The sequence below is a fragment of the Poecilia mexicana genome, unplaced genomic scaffold, assembly GCF_051168715.1.
Source record: "Poecilia mexicana isolate PSO_F unplaced genomic scaffold, ASM5116871v1 scaffold_16, whole genome shotgun sequence".
NCBI classification, from domain to species: domain Eukaryota; kingdom Metazoa; phylum Chordata; class Actinopteri; order Cyprinodontiformes; family Poeciliidae; genus Poecilia; species Poecilia mexicana.
In genome coordinates, this window is record NW_028263385.1 from 13,440,820 (window position 1) to 13,452,981 (window position 12,162).

Here is a 12,162-nt window from a genome sequence, read left to right on the forward strand (position 1 = left end):
TGTTTGTTCACTTTTCTTTTTAGGAAGTTTGGTGTACAATGTGCCATTTTAATTTTACATTAGGCCTTTTTTCCATCTATCATATAAAATCCCAACAAAATGTATGTAAATTTACCAAATGTGAAAAAGAGTGATTTTTGCATTCCAGTGTAACTGGATGAGCTCTGTGTACAGAACAAATTGTGAACAGTTCATACAACGCAAAAAAAAAAATGGTACACGCCAGGCACGTAGTCTGCCTTAGGCGTGACTGTGAACTTGGTTCCTCGCTCGGCTTGGCTCGGTTTCCAGGATTTCCTACTGGATCTGCCTCCTGCCACTTAGGGAAAACGGGCTGAAGCTGCTCCACACTAGCAACCAGATCCAACCAATCAATGCAGAGCAATCCGCCTCTATCTTTCCTTCTATTGGACATCTTTTGGTGTCAATGAAATATCTCATCTGTGATTGGCTGATTTTATTTTAAGGGGCGGGTACTCACGTATTTGTTGTTTATGTTCAGCAGAATAAAGTAGAGCAGTCGACATCTTTGAAGGCAGGTTCTGACTTGTACGCAATGACAGCTTTGAGGCTTTAAGTCATCACAGTGCTTGTTTTGAGGGACTTTACGACCCAGGAGTATACCTGTGTTTAAACTGATTTGAGCGATTCTTGTTTTTTGGTCGTTTCCTAAAGGTATGTAAACAGTAAGGTTTGTGAAATTATTAGCCACGGTTGTTACTAGCTAGCACCTTAAACTTCATAATTTACCAACTACAGCAAGAATTTGTCGTAAGATTTAACCTCCAACTGTCTTATATTTGGCGATAAATATTTATATACAGTAGTATGTTTGCCTGGGGTTGTGCTGTAAGCCATTTTCATGAAGAAAGCGAGCTATCTGATCTTATTGTTGTCAAGAGTGACGTGGCGTCACTTCACAATCATCAGAAACACAAAAATCTAGTTTCATCTTCCCCACTACATCTTGGACCCCAATTATAAGAGCCCACTTATGAAGTGAGTAATAGCTGAGGACATATACACGTTTATATCCCCAATCTGCGTAAATACTGGAAACTGTGCCTTGCTTTAATTTGTTATTCGTCTCTGGGTCACTTCGCCCCTTTTACACCACTTACCACTGTTTCCTGCATATGCATTGGCATTTTCCCCATCCCTTCTGCAAATCTGGATCTTTAAATATAGTGTTGTTCACGTACGTTTGCAGATTTGCTCATTTCGTTTTGACCGTTCATGAGTTCGTTTCGTTCCCGTTTCGACAACAAACCATTTAAATTTATATAGTCTTGTTGCAGTCCGATGTAAGGCAATGCTGGGTGATTCCAGTAAGTAATATTTACACACAGTAGGTTGCTTAGAGTTAAGACAACTTGTCAAAATTAGATTTTTAGAACCAAAATAAATCGAACTAGGGTCTTATACAAAGTTTTCAGAAAATAATATAAATTGTATGCAAATTCTATATAAAACTGAAGCATTTACATAACTATTTATCTCAACTTCTTTACAACTATATGTAAAGTGACAAAACAACGGTCTAAATGGGTACGAAATGGAAATGAGAAGGGACGAAATGACAACATAGAGGTTTAATGGTTGTAATTGACCATAGCATTTCAGTATATTTTTTCGTTGCTTACTTGAATAATGGACGTAAGTTTTCACAAAAATGCTGATGATTTCACCATCAGCTTAATTTGACTGTTTTATATTATCTAAGAACTTTAACAGATTTTGTAACCTTGATTTAAACAAGAATAAGAAAAACCTGCTTGGGGGTATTATTTGGATTAAAGATGTATTAGAAAATTGCTTCAGTTGTCAAATAGGTACGGAACGCCCCCTTGTGGGTACGAAGCTTCCCACTGCAGAGGCAACATTTTTGAACTGAGCCTCTGTTTTAATGCGCGGCTGTGGAGTAAAACCTAGAAGAATGATAGCACTGCTGTTTATTTCAAAAAGGCTTTGAGGCAGCCATTAAAGATATTGTTTGGAATAAACAGATCTAAATATTAGATTTGATTAAATCACAATAATTTTTATTTTGCAAATATATATATATATATATATATATATATATATATATATATATATATATATATATATATATATATATATATATATCAGGTACAGAAAATACTTATATTTAATTTATAAACTTAAATATGTCTGTTAATGAGAGCATTAATTAAATAACTAATTCCATAATAATTTGCACTGTTGTGCATTGTAAAGTTACTAAAAACGTTACTATGGCTCGTCAAATAGGACCCAACATCTGATTGGTTAACCTTTACTAACATTAACATTTCTTTCATCTTTGTATTTTCAATTCAGCTTAAAAGATCTAAATGTTTGATATGGTTTTAATTTTTATCATTACATCGTTTCCTTGATGAGAAATATCAGCTATGCTCTATTACAAAATTTTAAAGCCTGTCATTTAAAACAAAATGCAGTTTGAATAAAAAGCTACACACGATGCATGCAACCATGAACTGAACTGAGTGCGTTATGGAAATATGTTTTATAAAAGTGTTATCTTCTTTATTAATACTGCATTAAATATTACATAGCAGCGATCAAGCCACAGCTTTCCAATAAAGTTATGAACTTATTTCATGTTAAAATGAGTAATTGCAGGATATCCATTTGTGTAATGTTGCATCTGCTGTGACCACTCCAGAAAGCTTGACGGCTTTCATAATGACTTTGGCAGTTTTCCTCACTGAAGTCAAGAGTTTCTAACTTCCTGCTCAGTAAATAAAACTGTTGTTGTGAACTTCATTTGTTCCTGTGCTGGTTTTTTTTTTTTTTTTTTAGATGGGCAGTCAATATCAGCGCTCCATACCGCTGGAGGTGAGGAGAGCAGAGGGAGAGCGAGTTCGAGCCAAACATCCTGACAAGATACCGGTGAGTAAAACTGATAATCACCCTTTACAGTGTCAGCCTGGATTGAACTGTTGATGTCAGTTGTTATCATTTTCATTTTAATTATTGTTGACAAGGTAAACACAGCGAGTTGCTTTTCCAATTTGCGTCCCATTAATTTCCAGATCATTGTGGAGAGGGCATCGAGGTCACGCGCTCCTGAGCTCGACAAGAAGAAGTACCTGGTGCCGTCGGATTTAACAGGTGAGAGCGGGAGACGGATCGCAAACTACATGAATTAAACCACATTGCTGACTTCATCGTTACTGGCAGTTGGGGTTTCTTTCACTTCCTCTCACTTTAAATGAAACAAACTTTTGCGATCCTTGCTGACTGTCTTCTTCATCTCCTTCCTCTTTTTTTTTTCTTTTCTTTTCAGTGGGCCAGTTGTGCTTTCTGATTCGTCAGCGTATGTCTTTGAGACCAGAGGATGCACTCTTCTTCTTTGTCAACAACTCCCTCCCGCCATCCAGCTGTCCACTTTCAACTGTGTATGAGGTAACACTCAAACTGAAACTAGGTTTCATGTGATCGTTCTCCTTGTGACATGCAAGGTGACTATTTTTCAGGCAGGGATTTTGATAATGATCTTTCTTTTCCCTTCTAAATGAAATCATGCTTTCAAAATGAGGTTTGGTGATCTGAAACATTTAAATGGGACAAAGAAGACGTCTGGAAGAGCAAAATATGTTTTCTTATTGTGGTATATTTTTTTAATCCAACTAGAAATGGACTCGGCTTGTTTGGCTCCCGGTTTTTCCATTTTCATGCTAATAGTGCATCATTATGTGCTTGTTTTTCAGGAGCACCATGAGGAGGACCTGTTTCTTTACATGACGTACAGCAACGAGAGCGTGTACGGCGCCTGAGGCAAAACGAAAGGCTGGAAAAGGACTCGGAGGGACAATGAGAGTAGACAAACTGGGACTGGAGCAAACGTTGACAAATGTTTGCGCTTTGCGCCCCTTCTATATATTCGCTTTGACAAGTAACTGCAATTAAAGGTGGAAGAAGGACTTTATGAAAGGACAAGAAAGGGTCTCTGGATTTGGCTGTACCTTTTGACAGTATTTCAAGCTGAGCATGATGCATTTAAAAACACTTTTAAAGTGATGTGGATTTATTTCATGGTGGGATGGGAGGGTTTTAGAAGAGTGAAAGCATTATGAAGGGAAGGTAATAACATGACAACTCTCATTATCTTTCTCAGTCACCTGTATTTAATGCAAATAGTGTTGTTCTTGTGTTTTGTAAATTATCAGAATTTCCTTTGCGTAAAATAAAGAAAATTCAAAACTTCATGCCGCTTTGTGTCTTTGTCAAATCCGGTGCAGCGCCTTGCTGAACCTCTCATGCAACAGTTATCGTTCCACATTTTATCTCGTTGTCAGTGTTGGTCATTACTCATAAATTTCAGTGGATATTCTCTGGAGTTTATATGTGGATAATGAAGTGGAAGGAAGAGACATCCTTTATTTAAAGGAGCTCTGTGTTTCAGCTGTTTTTCAGTTTTTTGGAAGTTGCTTCTCCATGTTTGATTCTGGGGATGCAGAGCAGACCAGAACCAGAAGACCTGAGGGGTCTCAATGGTTGCTACAACAACAGCAGGTCTTTGATGTATTTCGATGCTTAGCTGTTTAGCGATTTATAAACTAGTAGAAATATGTTAAAGTCTGCTGTCTGACTGACACTTGAAGTTACATTGGGTTTCAAAGGAACTTAGAGATGAGGCAAGTTCCAACCCCTAAAGCTATTTGTCCGAGTTTTTTTTTTATATGTGGTTTAGGGGAAGGGCGCAATAAAAAAAAAAAAAAAAAAGTAAAAAGAAATCTTTGAAGGGGAAGTTATTAGTCTTCAGTCAAATGAACCACATGTTTGACTGGACATAAGGAACTATTTCTTTCTTTCTCTTTAAACTGATTTTGACATCTAGATATTCGCAGCTTGGTGTCAGCTGTTTGTTTCTGCACCCTGAGAAAGTTACATAACCTTCATTGTGAACTGACCCATAGACGTTCTGAGTAAATCGAAAGTTAGGGGATCAGACCTGAGGCTGCCATGGAGATGCAGGATATCCCCAAAGAGAGCCCAAAAAGCAACGAAGAGGAGGGAGCAGGTGAGCCGATGCTGAAGGTGGTAACTGAAGGTGAGCAATATCTGTTATGAATTCACTCAAAGTAAGCCAATTACTTTGAGTGCATTTTGGTGCTCAGGTGTTTACATTAATTGCATGGCAAGAACATGCACATGAGCTCCAGATTTGTCTGTATTCTTGTCTTTAGAGGAAGCAGAACCAGACCATTACGAAGAACTGCAAAGTCCATCGGAGGACGTCTACGTAGAAGCAGAAGCCTTTCATCCGACAGTCAAATCAAGAACAGGTATGCATTTATATAACAAATGCACAGATAAAACTGACTAACAGGACAAATGAGTTTATCCTTTGAGCTAAATGTCTGCTGAAGCAACAGAACTCCTCATGTTTCAACATGTTTCTCAGTCTGTGTCACCCCTTTGTGATGCATTTTCCTCAACACTTTAGTTTTTTGTTATTTAATATATGTCTGTATTATTTACATTCTGAGCAGAATGTAGTACTAGCCACAGATAGTACTACAGTTTGGTTACATTTGTTCATTTGTGTCTAGCGTGTGGTTTCACACTGCTGCAAAAAAGCCGTTTCATTTATCCACATGTTGTATTTGTCTAATGAAACTGAACTGTTAGATTTGCACCTTAGCCTTAAATCAATATTAATGTACTCTAAGCACTGCAAAAAATGATCAAAATTCTCAAAATTACTTTTTTACTACTTTATTTTTAAGAATCTAGATTAATCAGAGATCAGTTTAGTGTATCAAAAATTACTAGGTGGGCAGTCAGGAGCTAAGAAGGACGTTTTCTTGAAGACTAGGGTGTTGCTTTTTTTTTTTTTTTTTTTTTTTTGCAAAATTCAGCAGTTTTAGTGACAACTTGGATTCCTTACACTTGAAATGTCAAGTCTTTGGTTTAGTCTGATGAGCAACACCTTCACATAAATGCTGTCAAAATGAGGAAGAAAGGAAATTTCTCAGACTTCTCATTTTATGACTTCAAGTTTCACTGAAGTCATAAAAGTTGCATAATAGTTATGTTCTTAACACTTACCATTTGCCTCAGTATATAAAGTATATGAATAAAAATAAATAAATAAATAAAATAAACAGCATAATGCCTTCTGTCGTTGTATCTATGCCGCCTCCTCCGTACAGTTAGCGATTTTTACCTGCCAGTTTACACCTGCTTTTCATATGTGCTGAATATAAACACAAAAACAGCACCCGCAATCTGGTTCTGATTTAATAAATCACGTTGAGGCGGTAAGTCAGTACATTTTAATATCCTCCTTCCAATACTTTGCAGTTTCTCAGCATTTGTTTTGCATATTCATGAAGACAAACTCGTTAATTTATTGTCCACATTTTGCTGATGTAACCCTTTATGCGTATTGTTTCTGGATCAGGTTTGCACATTTGATCAAGTTTGCACCTGATTTTGTGCACAAAGCTTTAGAAGATCAGAGTCGATGTATCTCTGAGCCTGAGGAAATTTCAGGACTGGACTTACTCCACAAGTGGCATCGCATCGTGGCACCACACTGGACTGAGCTCCAGAGAGCGACCCATTCTGTCACAACTCTTTGTAGAAGCAATCTGCACACCCATGTGTTGCATGTTATACACCAGTGGCTTTGGAAGTGATTGAAACTCCTGTAATGAGGGATTTGGATGGGTGACTCAGTGCCTTTGGCTGCAAAGTGGCATAATAAGCAACGCAACGCAGAACTAAAACAAAAGAATCCTGAGCTGTTCTCCAAATTCTGCATACAAAACTTTGAACACAAAGTTGTTCTTATCACTTTTCCTTCACAGATGTCATTGGGAAGAACTCGTTATGATAAGTGTGACTCAAGCACAGATCTAATATGATCTGTAATGAAATCCTATCTCTTGATTTGGAGATTTGGAGATTTGGAGATTTGATTTGGAGAAGTAAGTCTTTGTTGTGACATGTTTGGATTTTGTTCTTGCTCACTGTCTGTCTCTCTCACACACACAAACAAGTTCTCATTCTTAAAGAGGAAGACACATAAAAAGCTTGGGGGCATTCAAGGACAAGCTCTGTGCAATGTGAATAATTAAGGATTTACTGGGAGTTGCCATGGTGCTGCGGTGGGAGAGGGGTCTCTTTAAACTCCAGCAGAGGCACGCTTGCGTCAGCAGAGCAGGAAACCAGAGCAGAAAAGAGTAAACAAGGTGCCTGATATATAGTCGGAGGACAGTTTTCTCCATGTACATCAAATTTTTTCGCAGCTATGTTGAGGATAAAAAAGAGAAACCAGATGAAGCAAAATTGTCCGTGGAGCTGGAGGGAGAGGAAGGTAATGGGTGAAGTGTTTTTTTCCACTCTGACGGTGGTCTTTGTAAGAGCTCACTGACATTTGGGTTTCCTCTTCAGGCAAACAGGATGAAGGAAAACCAGGACTGTACCGGGTGCTGTGTTTAATCCTCACAATAATCTGCTTCATCCTTCTCATTCTGGTTTTTGTCCTCGGTGTGAAACGTGAGTATGCGCCGCCGCCATGCATCACTGCAACTAAAACACACACCTCAGGATGACTTAGATGTAAAGTAGGGCATTATATTTGTGCAGACAGTGACATTGTAACGTGCTTTAGGGTGATCCAGTTTTTTTGTAGCAACAGATTGTAGCAGACCGCTGTTAGCTGCAGAGCTGCAGCCTGAGGTTGCTGTTCTTACCCCTCATGTCTCCTCCCACTGTGCTCTGTTTTGTAGTCCGAGCTGGATCCACTGTCTGCCCAGGAAACGGCAGATCCGGAGACCAACAAAGTCCAACATGCAGCTTGGAGGACTGTCAGAGCTACTATCCAAACAATCATTTCAACAGTAAGTGTAAAGGTGCTAAATAAAACCCTCTATAAGCAAAGAAAAACATCTGATACTTTGTCAGTTATTTTATTTTATTTTTGCCTTGCCTTTATCCAAAGTGGTCTTGTTCAGAAGTTCAAATTGTGAGCATGTGCTTTGACAAATAAGAAAAGGGGACAAGTGTGACAAAGTTTCAAACCTTCAACATTATCAATAGCAGATGAACAATATTTTGAAGTCATTTAAAGTTATTTTTATTCAACTGGTAATTTGGGAACAAGGTTGTTGAAGATCTTTTTTGTTTGCGCGCTAGTTGTTTCACCATGTTTTGTAGTTTGCAGTACTGGGGGAGCCGTCTGCCACGGGACATTTTGTAGCTATGGATCATTTCAAACCTTTTTTGACAATCTGATTTAAAGTAATTTTCTATAACTTTCTTACAGTCTATCTTGTTATGTGTCTCCAATACATCCTGTCTGCCAAGAGTATGCTCAGAGTTATTTAGTCCTGATCAAAGATTATAATCTGTCACATTTCAATAGAGTGAACTGACCCAAACGAAGATCAGAACCTTAAAAGCTTAAGAAATGTCAAACAACTCTAATATTTTGGACAATAGCACAAGTTAAACGTATATTAATAACATCAATAAATATGCTAAATTACATCATGAAAGCACAAAGACATTTTCAAACCTATCTACACATTTGTCTTAATAGACAGTTTTCTCTTTCATGCTTTTTGCTTTAACTCATCTGTCTCGTTTTTTTTAGGACTTCCCTGCCGGCAGTGCGCCAGCGGCTGGCTCACCTTTGGCAAATCCTGTTTCTTCCTGTCCACCACCAGACTGACCTGGTCAGAGAGTCAGAAGAACTGCAGCTCCAGTGGAGGATCTCTGGCTATCGTTTCCAGCCAGACTGTCCAGGTTTGCATTGTGACGAGGGTCACTGTTACTGCGAGCAGTTTGTTACGTTATAATTATTTTTACACTGTGCATTTTGTGCAAATCTGAGCCCTTGTCTCTCCTTTTGCTCTAGAACTTCCTGTCAAAGAAAGGGGATCTGAAATATTGGATTGGACTGAGACATGAAAACTCCACATGGAACTGGGTCAACAGAAGAAAGCTGCAGCAGAGGTGATTCATGAGAAATAGATTATTTATTTAACAACCGATCGCTAAATATTGCTTTAATTTTATTATGTTATTTCTGTTGATTTCTGTTTTTACTATGGTTGATATGAGGAGTCAGATACTGATCAATTTAGCTCATAATTATTTGACCAGGTGGGGGCACTCAATCACTGTTCATAGAGAAATTAATTTTCAGCACCAACTGATCAATTAACTATTAAGTTTGAAAAATAAATAAATAAATAAATAAAACAAGACCATGAAATCACAGCAATCTCCACACTGACAAAGTATCTCAAAGTAATTTTTGCGCCGTTCACCCCAACACACACACTGTCTGCTAATAGAGGGCAGGACTTGATTTTTTTTGTTCACAAAAAGCAGTAAATTTCTCTATTTTTATAAAATTTTATAAAAATTACAACATAAATAAACAGTAAACATAAGCTTTAACACCATAGGAAAAAACTCAACGTTGGCTGTTTTGTTTTTTTTATCTTCTCTGTAAAAGGAGCCACAAAAGAGATTACTTCACTTTTCTAAAAATAACCTTCGTATTTTTTACCTTTTCTTGAATCGTTAACATTAATTGTTGTGACGTTTGCAGCTACTGGACTGAAGCTGCACACAGTGGAGACTGCGCCTATCTGAACAGTGACGGCCCGGCTGAGAAGAACTGGGACAGAGCTTCCTGTCAGTCCACCACCTACTTCATCTGTCAGCTGCAGTTCTGATGGAAACTGTCTCATCAGCAATCGTCTCCATAGCAACACAACCAACAGCTTGTTCTCATGTTACACTCCAATCATATCCAAGCTTCTTAGATAAAAAAATATATTACATTTGTGGACTAAATTAAATGTACGCCATCAAATTCTACTTACTGCTGCATCGTGTAAATCAGTGGTTTAGCTTTTAAAAATCGTATTTGCTGGGTTTACGTCTAGAAAAAAAACAAAAACAATTACAGACTGCTGTGAAGCCTTCATAGAATCGTTAATCTTGAACATATTACACTGAGATTGAATAAAGCTTGATCTGCTCATGTAGAAGCCCAGGAAAAATTCTCTTCCAACAAAATGTCAGATTCCGTTTTATTTGCACTTTTTGCTTCTGTTATTTTTCTGCACTGATTTCTTATTTTCATTCATCCATATTTGTTTCTTCTGTTAGTGCAGTTATTTTCATCTGATCAGTTTTGCCATGTTTTACTCTTAGTTTGCTCTTAGTTTTATTCTTTGTGATATTTAGTTAGATTCATTTCCTGGTCCTTCCAGTGTCATATCAACCCGTTAGCTAATCAACCCAGGTCTTTTTTCGTAGTATTTAAACCTTTCTCCTGCTCACACTCCTTGCTTGTTCCTCCAGTTGGATTCCTATTTTTGTTTTGGCTCTGGCTCCCTGTGTTTTTGTGTTGTTTTCATATTTTTTTTCATTAAAACATTCTTCACCAACAAGCTGCCTCTGCCTCTCGGCATTTGCGTCCTTCATCAACCAACCTACAACAAGACACAAAGTTCACTGGATGACATGGTAGCTAAACATGGCTCTATGTTCATGGGCTGTAAGTTGGATGAAGTGAAGTGTGGAACAAGGGGCTGGTTTTTACCAGATCAGTGGTTCCCCAGCTATGTAAGTTTGTTCTAAATGACTAACTTTGTTATAATTTCCTTACTCGTCGTTATTCAGAGGCAAACCTGACCTATTTTTGCACAACAAGATGTAAGCAGACCCTGGATTGCAGGAATGGGACCTGGTCATGTAGCCGGTCCAAAGGGCCAAGAGGAAACCAATAAGTGAAAAGAAGACAGTCTTTTAATAACCTGTCAAGATGCAAAGAATAAGTACTTACAGGTGGAAAAAACCAATGAGAACAATGAAACTCAGCCACATAAACTTTGTCGGGTCTCCAAATATAATCGATGAGGAAATGAAAGAAAAAAGTCAAAACAACATTTGTGAGTAGATCACATTACCAGATTGTATATAACTGGACACGCCTTGATTCAAACCACTCCACTCTGCGTGTTTTTCGATTCCCTCTCGTATTTTCCTCTGTTTGGCTCAATCCACCTTCAACTTCAACATGTCTCTACCATGTTCCTGAAGTATAGCACACACCCACAGAATGATGCTACCACTACCATGTTTGCAGGCACGTGCAGAGGGGGAGGGCGAGGGTGGCTTGAGCACCTGCCCCTTTTGCTCCTTGCCCCCAAGTGTCCTTTTGGTTCATTTTTATTTTTATTTTTTGTATTATTATTTCCTAAGCCCTCTTCTCACACATAATAACATATACTAAAATTATTTGTTTTTTTTTGTTGGGGTTTTTTAATAATAAAATATTTTAATAATAATAAACCCTCCGGTCACCTTGTTACCTTTGACCTTTTGTCCATGACGCACAATGCAATTGCCTTTCTCACAGTGAGATAAGGCGGCTAACTGCAGAGCTCAACGTGGCGAACGTTCCAGATTACAGATCAGTTTTTGGTGAATTAAAAAAACGTTTTTGGTGAATAAAGTGGCGTAGACTTACTACTTGTCAGATTACGGAAAACGTTGAACGTTGTATTGTTTTTGCTTCAGCACGGAGTAGCGGTTTAAGCAGAGAGGTAATGAAATACAACAGACACTGACAGGCCTCTTCATCACCACTGCAGTAGCAAACAGGCAGCTCTTTTTAATAGATTACAGTACACTAAAAGGTTGTGCCCTTGTTTATATTTTTAACAGTGTAATTCTGTAAAGACAAAATATGTCTGGTGGTCTAGCTCTGATTTACATATCTTGCTCAATTGCAGGTTTGAATACTGCAATACTTTCCTATAACAAATTAGACCTGCAGAAAGAAATTGCTAATAAAATATCTTACATACGTATAGTTGTATGCTCTATATAGATATTTTCCTTAGCTTAGATCGTATATCTCACAATTTTGTAATTTATCATTGTTTATTAAACTCTGAGAGCTGTGTGGTTTTGTTAATAGTCTGACCTAGAATCAACATATTCTGAGTCAGCTTCACAAGGAATTAGCTTGTTTATAAATGATTAGAGGAAGAACAAAACCAATACATGGGCATCACAATAAAGTCATTGAACGATTAAGTAATACCAATAGATATAATTTTAATTTAAAACGTATCCGTCAGTTCATTACACAGA

The 12,162-nt window shown here is 37.7% G+C and overlaps 2 protein-coding genes across 3 annotated transcripts; both read left to right on the top strand.

Moving 5' to 3' along the window:
• The first annotated feature begins 499 nt into the window (after window positions 1-499).
• On the top strand, window positions 500-4,235 carry LOC106916568 (gamma-aminobutyric acid receptor-associated protein-like 1). The gene is made up of 5 exons (XM_014984946.2): window positions 500-675; window positions 2,827-2,916; window positions 3,060-3,138; window positions 3,314-3,432; window positions 3,738-4,235. Exons 2-5 carry the CDS (start codon window positions 2,827-2,829, stop codon window positions 3,801-3,803), a joined length of 354 nt encoding a protein of 117 aa, XP_014840432.1. The 5' UTR covers window positions 500-675; the 3' UTR covers window positions 3,804-4,235.
• An 84-nt stretch (window positions 4,236-4,319) lies between these two features.
• On the top strand, window positions 4,320-10,451 carry LOC106916566 (rheacalcin-1-like). Of its 2 annotated transcripts, XM_014984944.2 has the most exons (7): window positions 4,320-5,080; window positions 5,217-5,315; window positions 7,432-7,536; window positions 7,770-7,880; window positions 8,636-8,787; window positions 8,900-8,997; window positions 9,602-10,451. In XM_014984944.2, the coding sequence occupies exons 1-7, from the start codon at window positions 4,993-4,995 to the stop codon at window positions 9,726-9,728; spliced, it is 780 nt and encodes a 259-aa protein (XP_014840430.2). In that variant the 5' UTR covers window positions 4,320-4,992; the 3' UTR covers window positions 9,729-10,451. The 2 variants fall into 2 exon arrangements, with proteins under 2 accessions (XP_014840430.2, XP_087869900.1); XM_088013774.1 differs by lacking the exons at window positions 4,320-5,080; window positions 5,217-5,315 and adding an exon at window positions 7,130-7,354.
• The last annotated feature ends 1,711 nt before the right edge of the window (window positions 10,452-12,162 follow it).

Bases quoted from the DNA above. Each gene is read 5' to 3' on its own strand.
- LOC106916568 (XM_014984946.2), top strand. From the start codon at position 2,827: ATGGGCAGTCAATATCAGCGCTCCATACCGCTGGAGGTGAGGAGAGCA. The intron at 2,917-3,059 runs GTGAGTAAAACT...ATTAATTTCCAG, and splicing joins AACATCCTGACAAGATACCG to ATCATTGTGGAGAGGGCATC. The intron at 3,433-3,737 runs GTAACACTCAAA...CTTGTTTTTCAG, and splicing joins CACTTTCAACTGTGTATGAG to GAGCACCATGAGGAGGACCT.
- LOC106916566 (XM_014984944.2), top strand. From the start codon at position 4,993: ATGGAGATGCAGGATATCCCCAAAGAGAGCCCAAAAAGCAACGAAGAG. The intron at 7,537-7,769 runs GTGAGTATGCGC...TCTGTTTTGTAG, and splicing joins TTTTGTCCTCGGTGTGAAAC to TCCGAGCTGGATCCACTGTC. The intron at 8,788-8,899 runs GTTTGCATTGTG...CTTTTGCTCTAG, and splicing joins TTTCCAGCCAGACTGTCCAG to AACTTCCTGTCAAAGAAAGG.